At 37.4% G+C, this 19,007-nt stretch overlaps 1 protein-coding gene across 1 annotated transcript in view; it reads right to left on the bottom strand.

The window, feature by feature from the left end:
• Positions 1–225: 225 nt before the first annotated feature.
• LRRIQ3 (leucine rich repeats and IQ motif containing 3) overlaps positions 226–19,007 on the bottom strand; it is a 198,129-nt gene continuing 179,347 nt past the window's right edge. The window contains exons 9-10 of the mRNA XM_043460967.1: positions 6,121–6,850; positions 226–854 (exon numbers count right to left, since the gene is read on the bottom strand). Of these exons, the coding sequence (XP_043316902.1) occupies positions 707–854; positions 6,121–6,850 (878 nt within the window). The 3' untranslated portion in view covers positions 226–706. The remainder of the gene's footprint in view (positions 855–6,120; positions 6,851–19,007) is intronic.

Here is a 19,007-nt window from a genome sequence, read left to right as displayed (position 1 = left end):
GGATACTTCACAATCGCAGTTACTTAATTATATGTGTTCTTTCTCTAACTCTCTCCTCTGCTCCCTATATAAGTGAAGGCTAACACAACAAAAGTAAATATACAAAATCTTACAGTCTTCTAGGAAGTTATTACAAATATATAACTTTCCTTTTCAATTTATATTTTCTGAATTCTTATAAGAACACAAGTCACCGATATAATGGTGAAACTTTTATTTTGAAAAAAGAAATTGTTTTAATAAAATAAACATGAAATATAATTAAATATATGAAAGCAGGCTATGAAACTGATCAAACACAACACAGTGTCTGAATAAAAGTCAACAGCTGGGACCAAAAAAACTATTCAAAAGTTGCCATAAAAGCTGTAAATAGATTACAAATTGCTGAACTCACGATATGAAACAATAAAAGTAAAGGTTTTGCAATAATTCCTGCAATAAATTAAGTCAGCTTTCATTGTTCCCTAGCTATCTGGATATATAAGGAATCCTCAGGTGTGCCAAGTCAACCTGATTTAAGTTAAATTATGATCAAGAAGAGATACATTTTAATTATTCTTTATATTTTAGAAGATATATATATAAATCAATCTTGTGACATAGAGTACTTCTTCTTTCACAGTATTATTTCAAAGTCCTTTAACTAAACAATGGCCATAATTAAAAATGACCACAGAATGTGATCTGGTTTCAGTTCACTTTGTCATTCCATCAGGAACTTAGTGACTAAATTCTTTTTCACAATTGCAGCTTTTGTTCTAGCATCTTGAAGTCTTTCACAAGCTTTCTGATAGGCAATCATTTCATTAACAAACTTTTCTTCACAGTGTCTTTTATGTATTTCTTGAGCCCTAAGAAGAACAAAGAAAGGTAACAGAATGAGATACTTTTAAATAGCTAAAACCATAACAATCAATCAAACTGTAACTATAATTAGATGTCTTCAAAATATATACATACAAATGGGAGAAAGATAAAGCTCCACTTACTGCATAAAATTTTATTATATCATTAAATAATATTCATCTCTGGCTAATATTTCTAAGTTTTCTATTAGCTGTAACTGAGAATTCTTAAAAACACTGGCTTAGATTCCCCAAGTGGCATCTAAACCAGGCTCTGCCATGATTTGCAAAACTTTTACCTAAGCCTCAAGAAATCCAAGCTCTATCTAGGACTCTATCTGTGGACACTACTCCACAAATTCACATGTTGAAATACTAACCCACAGTACCTTAGAATGTGACTGTATTTGGAGAAAGGTCTTTTAGAGGTGTCCTTCTAAGAATATGAGGGGACATCAATGATACACACACATAAAACAAAAGTTATATGAGGACACAGTAAGAAGGTTGCCATCTTCAAACCAAGGAGAAAGGCCTCAGGGGAAGCCAAACCTAAAAAACATCTTCATCTTGGACTTCTACTCTCCATGACTTGAGAAAACTAATTTCTGTTGCTTAAATAACCTAATATGTGGTATTTTGCTATGGCAGTCCTAGCAGATCAATAAAGGCTCTTACTATGTTAGAGAAATGTGAACCAGATTACTCAGGCAAACCTGAGAAATGCCATAGGCCTTAGGAGAATTACTTCATTAATCCTCATTCACTCAAGAGTTATACACTATAATGCTTGGTACTATCCCTAGATGCTTGAAACAAAGATAAATAAGGTATAATTATGAGACATTTATAGAAGGTAAAGAGAAATAAAGGGATATGAATATATAAATGAAATACATATTATTACACATATATTTGTATTTAGGTATACTCAGAAATGTAGATTTGGGGAGTGGAAGAGAGGCCTAGGTCTAGAAAGTCTGCAACTTATTGACCACATGAGTTTGAATATTACTTAAGTTCTCTCTACCTCATTTTCTTCATCTTTTAAAAGGGAATAATTCAACTCATAGGATTTAGTGAAGGACTAAATGAGTTAATGCATTTAAAATCCTGGTGTACCCAACATTTAATAAGGTGTTAACCATAGCCATGGTTCTCATTCAGGTCTTGGGGTCCTCTTTCCAAGATTGCTAGTTGTCAGAATTCATTTTCTTCTAAATCTTCCTACATGACTCCTCTCATTTTCAAGTCAGCAATGTCGTGTCAAATCTTCCTTCTACTTTGAGTCTCTTGACTTTCTCTTCTGTTTCTGTGTTTAAAGACTCATGAGCTATATTGGGCCCACCTGAATAATCCACAATAATCTTCCTATTTTAAGGTCAAATCTCAATTACAGGTGCAGAGTCCCTTTACCACATAAGGTAGCACATCCCCAAGTGTAGTATTGATGGGGACAAAGCCAGGGTTCCCCAAGATGCGCCACTCTGGTATGAGAATTATTTTGAGCTAAAAACCATCTAGGCCCAAAAGAATCTTTGAACTTTCCCCTTATTGCCTAAAAGAATTTAAAATTGAGGGTATGTTCCAGGAAGAAGCTATCACCATAGATAGCTACAATAAAGTGTTAGATATTGTAGACAGGGAGGAACCCAGCAAAGCCCATTTGATCAAAATTTACTCTGCAACTATTGTTTTTGGATGGCCCTGCAAACATTTTTTTTAATCAAACATTAACTCTTTTGGCTCTTCCTGTGAATAACCTTACTTCCTTGAAACCTCAGACCCCTACCTTCTTCTCAGTCTAGTGTGTGTGTGTGTGTATGTATATATATATATGTATGTATATATATATGTATATATATATGTATGTATACACACACACACACACACACATATATATGAAGATTTCCAAAGACATCAAGGCAAGTTATGGTTTATCTGCCTTGATGTCTTTGGAATTCCTCATACTTATGTGAATTCCCTTTGTACATGTAATTTGATTTTCTCCTGTCAATCTGTCTTATGCTATTTTAATTGCCAGCCAAAAGGAACTAATGGGCAGAGAGGAAATTTCATCTCCTCCCCCAACAGTGGACATCCTTGATGGCTCAGATGGTAAAGAATCTGCCTGCAATGCAGGAGACCTGGGTTGGGAAGATCCCTTGGAGAAGAGAATAGCTACCCACTCCAGTATCTTATCCTATTACATAGTCCTAGGGATCAGGGCATGGTATCTTCTTGGGGGCCATGATTCTGCCTAGCACAGAGGTCTTGCATTACCCATTTCAAGACTAACTAAGAGCAAAAATAGAGGAATTATTAGTTTTAAACAGGAAAATAGGAACCTAATCTTGAGACAGTAGAAAATGAAATGATAAATATAGGATATGTAGAATCTTATGGGCTTCCCAGGTGATGCCAGTGGTAAAGAACCTGTTTGCTAATGCAGGAGAGATGTGGGTTTGACCCCTGGGTTGGAAAGATCCCCTGGCGGAGGGCACGGCAACCCATTCCAGTATTCTTGCCTGGAGAATCCTGTGGACAGAGGAGCCAGGAGGGCTACAGTCCATAGGATCACAAAGAGTTGTGATACAACTGAAGTGACTTAGCACACATGCAGACAGAATTTTATAGATAGTGCAAGAGAAAGTGAAACAAATTCAAGCTTGAAGGACTAAAATTCCTTTGGGATAAAGTGAGTGACTTGCTGTGGAGGAAAGGTCAGAGGTGGCATTTGCATAGGAAACTCTATAGCTGATGAAGTTTGAAATATTTTGTAGGTAATGAGAGAAACAGCAATAACTTGAGAGAACTGCTAAAGTTGGATGCCACATAATTGAAATCAACATAAATATACAAGTCACTGATGCCTTCTAGCCATTTTTACCTGAATACAAAAAATGAAGAAACATAATTGGACTATTCCAGCGTAGGGGCTGAGGTGAATGCAATGAAAGGAAAGGATATCAGAGACACTGGATGAAATGGAAAAAAGAATTCAATGTAAGAATCCAGGAAGCTACATTAGAAAGTCTATAAGAAGGGTTATTTGAGGGATGAGTGTCATAATATATTTGAAGAATACATGTGGGGAAAGGAAAGGAAAAAAAGAATTGAAAATATAAAAGATTTTAGTCATAAATAAATATACAGGAATTTAAAATTTAAGAGGTGGGGCAGTTCCAATAGACAAGGGGGCGCTTCTATGATTGCGGAAATAAGCTAAAAGGCTGGTGGGATTCAAAAATGTTTAGGTTAGGCAATTGAGAGAGTTGTTCTTATGAATTCCAAAGTTAACTGGGATAAAAGGCAGAAGTTGGATAAAGGAAAGCTTCATGCATCAACATAGAAAGACTACAGGGAATGACAGGAAGTCAACTGATGACAAAAATTAAGGACAAGAATATGATGTAACTGGATAACTGCCTTAGGTGCCAGATCTTCCAAGCTAAATGATACTCTACTCTAAAATGGGTACAATACTGTTCTGCCCCAAGCAGTGTCACCACTTTTTTTAGAGTAGGGACAAGAATATTTGGGGAAACTTATGACCAGGTTTTTACCTGATATAGAACTTCTTTCATTTTAAAGACTCTTAAATTCATTCTTAAACACTCCTGTGGGTATTTTATCAACTTCCTAAACTAGAGCTTTACAGTTCCCCTTTTTCCTCATTCCAGAACAGGATCATGAAGCTATATTCTCAGTAATGACTTTGCTAGCTATTGAGATTCATTAGAATGCTTTTAGTGGTGTTTGATACATTAATGAAGACTCAACTGGCAAAAAAAGAAGTGAAAAACTTCTGAAGTCTTTACACAGATTTTACTTTTTTTGAGTCACAGCTCTTTTCTGCACACTGGTACTCAATCTTTATTTGAAAATATTTATAAGACGACTCTTAATGCCTTTTAGGAAACATTACTGACATAATCAGAACATTGCCTTACTCCTGTGTGCTTTCAAGGATATCTTTGCAGCAGCTTACAAGAAAAGATAATTCAGTTAATACACATCAGGAAGCTTACTTGACTCTGTATCTTCTACAAATTAATGAAGGCCAGATATTCAATTTGCTGTAATAAAACTAAGTTGATTAAATTTTCTTTAACACTGATATGGGCTAGACTTGTATTTTGATATAATAGACTAGCTTTCCTTCTCTTTTCATTTGCTCCTCTAAAATATATTTTCTATTAAATTATAAAAATTTATTTCCAAAATCTTTCTCCCCCTCCCCAACATGGTATACATTAAGGAAAAGATTTGTAAATTTTGGAGGAGAAAATATAAAATATTTTCCATACTTAAAAAACTATTATATAAAGTACCTCAGTAAATAGTTTTAAATTTGCTTATAACTAGGAAAAGACAAATGCTTTCTTTTTATTTTATACTTTTTTCTAGTACAGACTACTTTTTAAAACAATAGCATTAAAAATGTAAATGAAATAAGCAGTTATGCAGGAGACTTGGGGTTTGATCTCTGGGTCAAGAAGTTTCCCTGGAGAAGAAAATGGCAACTCACTCCAATATTCTTGCCTGGAGAATCCCATGGACAGAGGAGTCTGGCGGGCTCCAGTCCTTGGAGTCGCAAGGAATCAGACATGACTGAGGGACTAACACTTTCATGATCTTTATGTATTTCCAGATAAGCCTTAAACATATGCATTTATGGTTTGACCACTTAAAATATTACCAGGATAAAACTGTGGGTGACAAGCCTCAATCTAATATCAGAAAAAACAAACCAACCAACCAACCTGTGTGAAGAACACACAAGGGTAAAAAAGGGTTAAAAAATTACTGGGGTCCTGTCTAGCGTACCCTTTAGTATTATGTGTGTCTTTCCATCTCTCTGAGCTTTCCTACAACTCTAAGTTGAGGAAGAGGTGAATGACCAAACCTCTAGAAACTTGATGGAGAAAACAATGACTGAGATCTGTCGACCTTACCTTTTTTTTACTGTGCTTTTCTTTGTAACCTATCATAATTGGTTCTCTGTCCCCAATACCTCTTTTTATATTTAGCTGAAGATGGTATTCATGGTGATGGCTTCAGCTATTTGTGGGGGGGGGGGTGCCCAGTACTCAGGTTTTCTGGGTCTCTCCCGTGTATAGATGTTATTAAACTTTTGTTTGATTTTCTCTCATTACTCTGTCTTTTATCAATTTAATTCTTAAACCAGCCAGGAGAACCTAGAAGGCAGAGGCAAATTTCTTCCTCCCTGACAACTTAAAAGCTACTATTATATAAAAACTGTACCTACCTAATTTCCTTCATTTGTTTAAGTAAATCCCTTTGGTACTTTTCAGTTGCCAGTTTTTGCTGAACAATCAGACTTTTCTCTTTCAAGGCAGCCTGCTTACTCTTCAATCTGTCAATTGCAGTCATTCCTCTGGTCAAAAGAGTGCACTCATTATTTAGGTTCTGAATTAATAAACGGTCTTTAGCCTTTTGTTTTTTTTCTTCCAGGAACTGAGCTCTTCTCTCTTTAACTTTCTGAAGGTAGCTGGATCTATCCTGATAAAGTTGTTGTAAACCATCCTGAATTATCTCATCATCTCTTGCAGTCAGTTTATGGGCAGCATATATTTTATTATTTAAATTTTCTCTAATAGTTATTCTAATTCGTTCTTGGGCCTTTTTTGCCATGCCTACAGCTGTTACTTTATTTTTACTGCTTTCCTGCTTCTTTTGTTCTGAGAAATATTTATCAACATCACAAAGTGCTTGGAGTTTCATACCAGCTCTGTGTGTTGCCAAGAACTCTCTTCTTATTCTCTTCTCCATCAGCATGTCTTTTATTTTAACTACTGGTTTTTGATGAGCAGGAGAAAATGGCTGGGCATACGTGGGAAAATAATCTTGTTCTTTTGCTCTCAATAGTGCAGCGTATCTCAATGAATCTAAAGTATGTATGGGTAGTTTCAACACTGATATCCTAAAACTGACATCCAATTCTTCATCCTCAGTTTCATCTTCAGACTCTTTCTGACCTACATCACACAGCAGACAAATATAATCCATTACACAAGTGTTAAGCACAGTTTATTTTCTGTCCCAATTGTTTTGAAAGCTACATTAATAAATTTGACAAGAACCTACTATTTACCTTATTAAGAAACATTTTCCCAACTGATATTCCTTTTCAGTTTGTGATTTAATCGCGATTTTGGAGAGAAAAATCACTATTGGGACATTTTAACAAAGGAATACACAGATTACTGTATTTCCCTTATTATTTCTCACAATTATTTAACTTGCACTGAGTCAGTAGCAGCATTTTATCTTATACTAAGTAAGTAATTATACACATCATTTTTACATATAGTTATTATTATCTTGGGATTCCCTGGTTAGCTCAGTAGTACAAGAATCTACCTGCAATGCAGGAGATGTGGGCTCAATCCCTGGGTCAGAAAGACCCCCTGGAGAAGGAGATGGCAACCCACTCTAGTATTCTTGCCTGGAGAATTCCATAGATAAAGGAATACGGCAGGGTGCCATCTGTGGGATTACAAAAAGTCAGATGCGACTTAGCAACCAAACAACAATAATTATTATCTCACATTTGTAAAAGACTTGTAATTCATTTTACCTTATTTTTCTTAACTCTAGTGAGAACTAATAGCTGCTATCAAAATTGTTTTTCTCTTCATTGAACACGCAAAGAAACAAAATCTCTCAGCTTCCTCTATTCTTATGTGTGGCCGTGAGATTAAGTCTTCTCCAGGACAGTGTGCATAGAAGTTATATGGGTAATATCTGGACCAGAACTATTAAAACACAATGTGTTTCTTCTGTATTTTCTTTCTGCTTCTGACTCACTACACAGAGATGAGGATAAAGTGCTAGAAGACGGTAGATCGACAGACTCTGGCTCCCTGAATCTCTGATTTTTCAAAAAAGTACTCAGTGAACAGGATTATCCAACTTGGACTCTTATGGAAGCCAGAAATAAAAGGCAATTATGTTTGATCAACATACATTTCTGGGTTTATTTTTTTATCATAGCCAACCCATATAATATAGCAATCTAAATGAATCACATTATTGTTCATTTATTTTCTGACAAGCCAGTGGATGAAGTGAGGCTCAGGCGACAAATACAGGTGAAAAAAAATGCTGATTAATCTTCAGAAAAAATGTTTCCCATGATTGATTGATTACCGCTCTCTATTAAAACTGCATTGCTGCTAACTCTCATCTATGAGGGTTCTATCTTTCCTAATCTTTTAATCTTCTAATAGAAGATTCTTTTAAAGTTTCATATGTCATAACATAATGCTAAATTTTACGGTGGAGCATTTATGGAAGTTAAGGTGGCCATGAAGAACGGCAGAGCCTGTGGGCTAGTCAGGCAGTAGGAAAGAATTGGACAGGTAGGATTATCACTAATGGCCTCAGGAATATTAACATTAGAAAAGGAAGCAGATTCTAGAGCTAGCAAGTGGAAAAGGTAATCCACCAGGATACAAAGCCAAAGTGTCCAGAAACAAGTATTAAGAGCTTGAGTCTATAGCAAGGCACTAGAGACTCAGAGGGATGAAAGCCAGAATTTCAAGTCTAGAGCAAACAGGGAATGACTATAAAAAAGGCACTCTTATGCATACATTTAATTTTATATGGATAGCTTGACATGAGAAAGTTGCCCAAGAATTAAAGGTCAAGCCCAGTAAACACAATGATCCTAAAGGTTCTGGTTACCAATTCTGGTTTTTGTGTAGTGGAGTTTTCCTAAGCAATACTCTTGACAACAGCTGGGTGTCCTACAATTCAACTTAATTCTAGCACTATCTACCTAGAGATAGGATCAGATCCCACAGGTTGTGAGCTCAGTCCTACCAGGCTGTCTGCCCCCTTCCCTCTCTGGATACTGATTGCAAGTCTATCACAGGAGAGAAAAGGGCAGGGAACAATATTTAAAAGAATGACATAGCTCATGAGGAAACATAAAAACTGGTTAGAACCTACTAGGCCCAAGATGGCTGAAGATTCAACTTCCAGCAGACCTTGAGCCTCATTATACCTTCACTGTAATACATCAGTAAGCTAAAAGACACTCCCACAGGTACCATGGCAGTTCTGAGGCTGATCATAAAAGGCCAAAAAGTGAGTGGTGGCCCATTTCTGGAAAGTTCCTCCCCTTCCCCCAAATAGTTGTAGTAATCTTCTCACTTCTAGCCTGTGAAATTGTGTGCATGTGTTAGGGGCTCAGTCATGTCTGACTCTTTGTGACTCCATGAACCGTAGCCTGCCAGGTTCCTCTGTCCTTGGAATTCTCCAGGCAAGCATACTGGAGTGGGATCTTCCTGACCCAGGGATCGAACACAAGTCTCCTGCATTGCAGGCAGATACGTTACTGTCTGAGCCACCAAGGATTTACTAGATGTAGGCAAGTTATTTACTTCTTTGGACTTCAGTATGACAACTGTGAACGGATATAGTAGGGTTCCCAGTTTATAGGATTCTAACTGCATTAAATAGCTTAAGATAAAGAGCCCAACAAGGTATATATTATTATTAGAACAACGCCTGACAAAGAGTAAGAACAATGTTAGGGTGTTTTTTTTTCCATTATATTTGATATGGCAAACAAGGAGTTTATCTTGTCTCTTTAATTCCATCAATGGTATTATGTTCAAATAGCCATATAATTTAGTAATGAATAGGGAAAAGACAGCAAGGTACTTTTTCACACTCCTCAACATCCACTGGACACTTAACATAGAAAGTACAGGAAAGCCTTCTTTGTACATGTATTTTATTTCAAGACTGTATAATTCATCTTATTCATCATAGGAAAAATATTAATAGAAGTCAAGTGATAGAAGTGTTCTCATGTTTCCATAACCAAATATATAAACTTGTCTGTATATTCATGCATCTTCTACCCTGAAACTGTTCACACTTGCTTTGGCCAGATCCCCTTGTAGCTTTGCTTCTATGATTATCTTAGCGTTCTCTTTTATCATCCCTCTCTACCGGATCATTCACAGCCATGTTTAAACAACCATAACCACCTCTACCACCATCAATGCAAGAACCACATTTCCTTGACCCTCATTGCCCTCTAGTTATCATTCTATTTTTCCTATTCAATTTTAGAATGAAAACTATTGAGAAAGTTGTCTCCCTGTACTATGTTGTTTTATTCACCTGTTATTAACTCGTCAATTTAGCATTTTCATTTATATATGGACTTTAACTCTGCTGTTCTCACCCACCCATCAAGCTCTCCCTGACAAAAGCTTCTATGATGGTAAGTATAAAGGACAACTTTTTCTCTGTTCTAATCTTTCTTGAACTTTCAATGGCATTTAACAGAGTTGATCGTTTATCCTTGAAAAATATTTTTTTCATATTTTCTGATTTCTAGATTCTCTAAAACTCTCCTGGTATCATGAAGATATCTCATCCCCCCTATATTGTCTAAAGCTCTCCTTATTTTTCTTCTAGCTTTCTGATAACTTCTTCTTAGTTTTGTTTTTAGACTCTTTACTTTTCATCAAATTTCTGGAGTGGCTGAAGATTTGATACTATGTCCTCTTCCCATCTCCACTTTCTCTGCTGAAGTGAATCACTCATGGCCTTAAATATCAGCCTCTATGCTGATAACTCTCAATTTTACCATTTCAAGTTGGAAGTCATATACGTATTTTTCAAACTTGGCACATTCAAAACAATTTCAAAAGATCTCATTTGCTACCAGTAATCAATTGCCTCTAAAAATTAACCCTCCCTATCTCAACAAATAATACCTAATAGCTTATTCAATTTTATCAATCAGTCCTATAGATTTTATCTCCAAAATATAGTTCAAATTAACTGATTTTTTGTTCCATTTCCTTGCTATCACCATACTTCAGGTTTTTATTAACTCTTACTTTGACTATTTGCAATGACTTCTTAAGTAGTCTCTGCATTTTTCAACACACATCCCACACAGTGATCAAGCCAGAGTAATCTCTTAAAATTGTGGGTTTAAAGATCTATGACTTATGTATGCCTTCATGATAAAATTCAAGTTCCTTGCTATAGCCTACAAAACCTTGCATGATTTTATACTTGTTTTCTCACCCAATACAGTCTTCCAAGTATTTCTAACATGCATTTCTAACTGCTATAGGCAAGACATGAATGATTTGTGGAGTTATTTCCAGGCACAGTTTTTGAGTGCCAGAACTATAAAAGAGAAAACAAGATCAGGTCCTTTGACTATAGTTTTACAAATAGAAAGTTCAATTTGACTTTGTTAAATAAATATGTGGGTACCTAAGTAATAGTTGGGTTTACTCTTAAGGAGAGACATTATTTTATATTTGTATTATTATAAAGCTCATGTTTTGGGTATGTGGGAAAATATAATGAACTTGCAAAATGTACACATAAGAGAATAGGAAGCAAGGCATTCCCAGGAAAAGAGAATTTCATAATCAAAGATGCAGATGTGAAAAAAAGAACAAAATGTGAAATTTGGTTTTACAAAATATAAGGTCAGCAGCTTTTATCAGCAGTTAGTTGCTAGAAATGTCCAGTAAGTAAGAAGGTACATGAACAGAATCTAAATGCTGAAAGATAGGGAGATAAACATTTGGGAATCAATAGCACAGAGTTTTTAGGTATAACTATGAACATAATCAAGGGAAGGCAAGAGAGCTAAAGACAGAATCTCGGGAAATCAATAATTATCAAGTACATACTAGGTAAACCAAACATTAAGGAAGAAAAATGTTTCCCAGACTCTTTGTATGTAAGTCTCTAAAGAAATCACTATATGTAAAGGAAACTGGTATATGTATGCACCCTGGTTTGCCATGGATAGTCCCAGTTTATGCCTACCATCCTGGTGAAGTTTAGCTTCAGAAGTGACCTAGTTTGGAAGAAATATATATGGTCACCATAGCTACATAGATACTGCCCAATGATAGACAAGAAGGAGGAAAGTAACACTGTGTGATCTTCATTGTTAAAGTTAAATAAAGATCTTAGTACAATGCCCAGGACTCAGTAGAAATATAATAAATGTTTCTGTTAAAACTTAGGTTAAGAAACCCTTGAGGCTCCAAGAAAGTTACAACCATGCCTATTTTTACCAATCTATACTAAGCACTTTAAAGAATGTCTAGTCCATTCTTTCAATAAATATGTGTCTACTACTTTCAACAAACATTTTTTCTAGAGACAGTTAGGCCAGCTCAAGGACACTCCCAGTTTGGTGTGAAGGCTATTGATGACAGATTTGCACTTACTTCTTACTTCTTCATTTTCCTTTCAGTATTCCCCATATCTCACATTATCCCTTTAAAAAACCTACACTTCAAATATAAAAGATACAACTTCTGAAAGGACTTAGATACTTCTTATCTTTGTCTCCCACTATTTCCAATACTTTGAAAGACCCCACATGAATCAACACCTATAAAAAGATTTTATCTTGAGTAACATAAGTGCTGTCATCTATTGAGCCCTTACCATGTGGCACCTGCTGGGCTTACCTTCTTCTGCACATATTTTTACCATTTACATTGATTACCTTGAAAGATAGATATTACTGACCAGTAATCATAAGAATATAGTTAATATTTACTGAATGATTACTATATGTCAAACTGTTTTGATTCCTTTAAACAAATTTACCAAATATGAGGTAAGTTCAGTTCAGTTGCTCAGTCGTGTCCCACTCTTTGCAACCCCATGGATTGCAGCATGCCACACCTCCCTGTCCATCACCAACTCCCGGAGTTTATGCAAACTCATGTCCATTGAGTCGGTGATGCCATCCAACTATCTCATCATCTGTCATCCCCTTCTCCTCTTGCCTTCCATCTTTCCCAGTATCAGAGTCTTTTCAAATGAGTCAACTCTTCACATCAGGTGGCCAAAATATTGGAGTTTCAGCTTCAACATCAGTCCTTCCAATGACTATTCAGGACTGATTTCCTTTATGAAGGATTGGTTGTATCTCCTTGCAGTCCAAGGGACTGTCAAGAGTCTTCTCCAATAACACAGCTCAAAAGCATCAATTCATCGGCACTCAGCTTTCTTTATAGTCCAACTCTCACATCCATACATGAATACTGGAAAAACCATAGCCTTGATTAGATGGACCTTGGTTGGCAAAGTAATGTCTCTGCTTTTTAATATGCTTTCTAGGTTGGTCATAACTTTTCTTCCAAGGTGTAAGCGTCTTTTTATTTCATGGCTGCAATCGCCATCTGCAGTGATTCTGGAGCCCCCCAAAATAAAGTCTGTCACTGTTTCCACTGTTTCTCCATCTATTTGCTATGAAGGGATGGGACCGGATGTCAGGATCTTTGTTTTCTGAATGTTGAGCTTTAAGCCAACCTTTTCACTCTCCTCTTTCACTTTCATCAGGAGGCTCTTTAGTTCTTCTTCACTTTCTGCCATAAGGGTGGTGTCATCTGCATAACTGAGGTTATTGATATTTCTCCCAGCAATCTTGATTCCAGCTTGTGCTTTATCCAGCCCAGCATTTCTCATGATGTACTCTGCATATAAGTTAAATAAGCAGGGTGAAAATATGCAGCCTTGATGTACTCCTTTTCCTATTTGGAACCTGTCTGTTGTTCCATGTCCAGCTCTAACTGTTGCTTCCTGACCTGCATACAGGTTTCTCAAGAGGCAGGTCAAGTAGTCTGGTATTCCCATCTCTTTCAGAGTTTTCCACAGTTTATTGTGATCCACACAGTCAAAGGCTTTGGCATAGTCATTGAAGCAGAAACGGATGTTTTCCTGGAAATCTCTTGCTTTTTTGATGATCTAGCAGATGTTGGCAATTTGATCTCTGGTTCCTCTGCCTTTTCTAAAACCAGCTTGAACATCTGGAAGTTCACAGTTCAAATATTGTTGAAGCCTCGGTTGGAGAATTTTGAGCATTACTTTAAAAGCGTGTGAGATCAGTGCAATTGTGCAGTAGTTTGAGCATTCTTTGGCATTACATTTCTTTAGGATTGGAATGAAAACTGACCTTTTCAGGTCCTGTGGCCACTGCTGAGTTTTCCAAATGTGCTGACATATTGAGTGCAGCACTTTCACAGCAACATCTTTTAGGATTTGAAATAGCTCAACTGGAATTCCATCACATCCACTAGCTTTGTTTGTAGTGATGCTTCTTAAGGCCCACTTGACTTCACATTCCAGGATGTCTGGCTCTAGGTGAGTGTGAGTGATCACACCATTGTGATTATCTGGGTTAAGATCTTTTTTGTACAGTTCCTCTGTGTATCCTGCCACCTCTTCTTAATATCTTCTGCTTCTGTTAGGTCTCTACCATTTCTGTCCTTTATTGAGCCTATCTTTGCATGAAATGTTCCCTTGGTATCTCCAATTTTCTTGAAGAGATCTCTAGTCTTTCACATTCTATTGTTTTCCTCTCTTTCTTAGCACTGATCACTGAGGAAGGCTTTCTTATCTCTCCTTGCTATTCTTTGGAACTCTCCATTCAAATGGGTATATTTTTACTTTTCTCCTTTTTTTTTTTTTTTTTGTTTGTCTTCCTTTCACAGCTATTTATAAGGCCTCCTCAGAAAGCCATTTTGCTTTTTTTTCATTTCTTTTTCTTGGGGAGGGTCTTGCTTCCTGTCTCCTGTACAATGTCATGAACCTCTGTTTATAGTTCATCAGGCACTCTGTCAGATCTAGTTCCTTAAATCTATTTCTCACCTCCACTGTATAATCATTAGAGATTTGATTTAGGTAATATCTGAAAGGTCTAGTGGTTTTCCCTACTTTCTTCAATTTAAGTCTGAATTTGGCCATAAGGAGTTCATGATCTGAGCCACAGTCAGCTCCCGGTCTTGTTTTTGTTGACTGTATGGAGCTTCCCCATCTTTGGCTGTAAAGAATATAATCAATCTGATTCTGCTGTTGACCATCTGGTGATGTCCATATATAGAGTCTTCTCTCGTGTTGTTGGAAGAGTGTGTTTGCTATGACCAGTGCATTCTCTTGGCAGAACTCTATTAGCCTTTGCCCTGCTTCATTCTGTACTCCAAGGCCAAATTTGCCTGTTACCCCAGGTGTTTCTTGACTTCCTACTTTTGCATTCCAGTCCCCTATAATGAAAATGACATCTTTTTTGGGTATTAATTAATTCTAGAAGTTCTTGTAGGTCTTCAAAGAACCATTCAACTTAAGCTTCTTCAGCATTACTTGTCGGGGCATAGACTTGGATTACCATGATATCGAATGGTTTGCCTTGGAAATGAACAGAGATCATTCTGACGTTTTTGAGATTGCATCCAAGTACTGCATTTTGGATTCTTTTGTTGACTATGATGGCTACTTCATTTCTTCTAAGGGATTCTTGCCCACAGTAGTAGATATAATGGTTATCTGAGTTAAATTTACCCATTCCAGTCCATTTTAGTTTGCTGATTCCTAAAATGTCAACGTTCACTCTTGCCAACTCCTGTTTGATCACTTCCAATTTGCCTTGATTCATTGACCTAACATTCCAGGTTCCTATGTAACTTTGCTCTTTACAGCATCAGACCCTGCTTCCATCACCTGTCACATCCACAGCTGGGTGTTGTTTTTGCTTTGGCTCTGTCTCTTCATTCTTTCTGGAGTTATTTCTCCACTGATCTCTAGCAGCATATTGGGCACCTACTGACCTGGGGAGTTCATCTTTCAGTGTCCTTTCTTTTTGCCTTTTCATACTGTTCATGGGGTTCTCAAGGCAGGAATACTGAAGTGGTTTGCCATTCCCTTCTCCAGTGGACCACATTTTGTCTGAACTCTCCACCATGACCTGTCCGTCTTGGGTGGCCCTGTGTGGCATGGCTAATAGTTTCATTGAGTTAGAAAAGGCTGTGGTCCATGTGATTAGACTGGTTAGTTTTCTGTGATTGTGGTTTCAGTTTCTCTGTCTTCTGATAGAGTAGGATAAGAGGCCTATGAAAGCTTCCTGATGGGATAGACTGACTGAATGGGATACTGGGTCTTGTTCTGATGGGTAGGGACATGCTCAGTAAATCTTTAATCCAATTTTCTGTTGATAGGTGGGGCTGTGTTCCCTCCCTGCTATTTACCTGGGGCCAAACTATGGTGGAAGTAATGAAGATAATTGTGACCTCCCTCAAAAGATCCCATGCATGTACTGCTACAGTCCGTGCCCCCAACCCTGCTGTAGGGCACCACCAACCCATGCAGGAGACTCCCAGACACACAGAGGCAAGTCTGGGTCAGTCTCCTGTTGGGTCTCTGTTCCTTTCTCCTGGGTCCTGGTGCACAAGTTTCTGTTGTGCCCTCCAAGAGTCTGTTTCCCAGTCCTGTGTAAGTTCTGGCAGCTCTATGGTGAGGTTAATGGCAACCTCCTCCAAGAGGACTTATGCCATACCCACACCCAGAGTGCCTGTCCTTGCAGCAGACCACTGCCAACCCGCACCTCCACAAGAGATGCTCAAACACAGTTCTGTCTCAGTCTCTGTGGGGTCCCTGCGTCCTGGTGCACACGATTCGTTTGAGCCCTCTGAGTGTCTCTGGAAGGAATTGTGTTTGATTCTAAATGCTAATTTGCCCTTTCTACCCTCTTGCTGGGGCTTCTCCTGTGCCCTTGGACATGGGATATCACCTCACATCTGCTCCACCGCCTACTGTCTTACTGGGGTTTCTCGGACCTTGGACATGGGGTATCTCCACACAGCCAGTCAAGCGAAGCACAGCCACTGCTCCTGACCTTGGACATGGGGTATCTATTCTTGGCTGCTCCAGCGAAGCACAGGCCCAGCTCCTGACCTTGGATGTGGGGTCATCTCCTCACAGATGATCCAGTGCTGGGCAGCTGGAGTACTTATGAGGTAAGTACTATACTATTTTTATTCTCATTATCAGATAAAGAAACTGAGGCTTAAAGAAGTAGTCAATACGTTGGAGTAAGATCTTAACATCTGGCGAAAAAAAAAAAAAAAAAAAAAGGCCTGAAGACTTTGGAAAAAGATCAGAAGCAAGTAGATTTCAAGGGTATGTTAAAACAGAAATTTTAACACTATTAAAACACAACCTGGAGAATTAAAACACAATATTTGCAATGCCAACAATATAACCCAAGTGTTAGTTGCTCAGTCGTATCCTACTCTTTGTGACCCTATGGACTGTAGCCAACCAGGCTCCTCTATCCATAGGGTTCTCCAGGCAAGAATACTGGAGTGGGTTGCCATTCCCTTCTCCAGGGGATCTTCCCAACCCTGGGATTGAACCTGGGTCCTGCATTGCAGGCAGATTCTTTACCATCTGAGCCACTAGGGAAGCCCCAAACATATAATGTTAATAAAAATTATATTATGAAATATTCATGAAAGGTAGCAGTTCAAATAAAATACAGAACTCATGCAACCATACATGCTATTTAGATTACTTCTTTCTGTAGTGTCTGTGAAGTGGTACAATATTACATAGATTGTGCTAAATTTAGGATTTATATTATAATCTCTAGAGAAAATAAATATATAATGTGAAGAGGTTCAACTGAAAATCCAACAGATAAATTAAAATGGATTATTAAAAAATTATTTGAATAATCAAAAAGAAAATAGGAAAAAAGAAACAGAAACAAAAACTAAGGACCTATACAAAGCAGAGCAGAAAACAAATAAAATGGGTGGGAAGCCCACTCTAATAGGATTACTGTCCTTAAAAGAAGAGACACCAGAGAGCTTGCTTTCACCACTTCTTGCACACACACTCAAAAAGGGCCACACTGAGCACACAGCAAGCTGGCTGGCATGTACGAACCAGAATGAGAGGTCTCACCAGAAATGGTCCACTGATCACCCTGGGGGAAACTGGGGTTTCTACAGCCATTAGGCTCCCTTTTGTCATAAATTTTATATAGAGCCTTTCGAGTCCATATGTTGTCTGACACTATTCTACAGTCATGGCAATAGAAGGGGGCTCAGGAGGCTTTCCGTCACTTGAAAATGTGCTTGAGCAGTGAGTTACTGTGTGTGGTGCTGTTTACTATTGACAAGAGACTCATGAAATAGGTTCTTAACATGGCATATAGCTCAAGGCGTGGCTGATTTGGGGTAGGGCCTCCCAAATCCAAACTAGTCATCCCTCGGTATCCACAAGGGGTTGGTTTCCTCCTCACCCCCCGCCCCACGTTGCCTGGCCTTGTGGTTACCAAAATTCACAGATGCTCATGTCCCTTATATAAGATGGTATAGTATTTGTATATAATATATCATATATAGATTACTTACTATATACTATAGTATACTATATAGATTCACATTACTAACACAATGTGAATGGTATGAAAATAGTTGCTTGTGACTAGTAAATTCAAACTTTGTACTTTGTAACTTTCTGGATTTTTTTTTCCTGTATATATTTGATCCAGTTGGTTAAATTTGTGGATATGGAAGTCTCATATATAGAGGGGTGACTGTACAGATATATCAGATACTTCAATCCATTCTTGGTTGATATACATTTTTAATGATATACTTCCTAGAAGCAAAATGGATTTTCTTCTGTAAATTAGAATTTCATCATAAGTTTGAAATGTAAGATGATATAAAAATTCAACTAGATTTGAAGTCCATTCACATTTTCATACACACATACACAATCAAGGTTATATCTGTCAATTAAAGAAACAGGAAAATAAACTCTTGCACAGAATATTTCAACGATTGGAAATGTCTGATTATAGAAAAACTTTATATTTTTTATCAGTTATTCAGCCTAAATTACTTCCTATTGGAGACTATGAAGACTGAAAAATGATTATCATTGAAAATTGGTATATTAGATGCTTACTGTTACTTAGCAAATTACTCTAAACACAAAGGCTTTAAAACAATAAATATTTATTATTTCAGTTTCTTTGGATTAAAAATGTAGGAGTAGCCCCGCAGGATGGTTGTGGCTCAGGGTTTCCCAATGATATTGTAACCAAGATGTCAGCTAGGGTTGCAGACAATCAAAGGCCGTACTGGAGTTGGAGGATTCCATTCCAAGTTTGCTCGTTAACATGACTATTGACAAAGGTCTAAGTTTCTTACTGGCTGTTGGCCTAAAGCCTCAGTTCCTTGCCTGTGAGCCTTTCAAAATAATTACTTGGTATACATATGTGTGGGCTTTCCCAGTGTTCAGGGGTAAATAATCTGTTGGCAATATAGG

Source organism: Cervus canadensis, chromosome 2 (genome assembly GCF_019320065.1).
Source record: "Cervus canadensis isolate Bull #8, Minnesota chromosome 2, ASM1932006v1, whole genome shotgun sequence".
NCBI lineage: Eukaryota > Metazoa > Chordata > Mammalia > Artiodactyla > Cervidae > Cervus > Cervus canadensis.
This window is presented reverse-complemented; position numbering and strand designations above follow the sequence as displayed.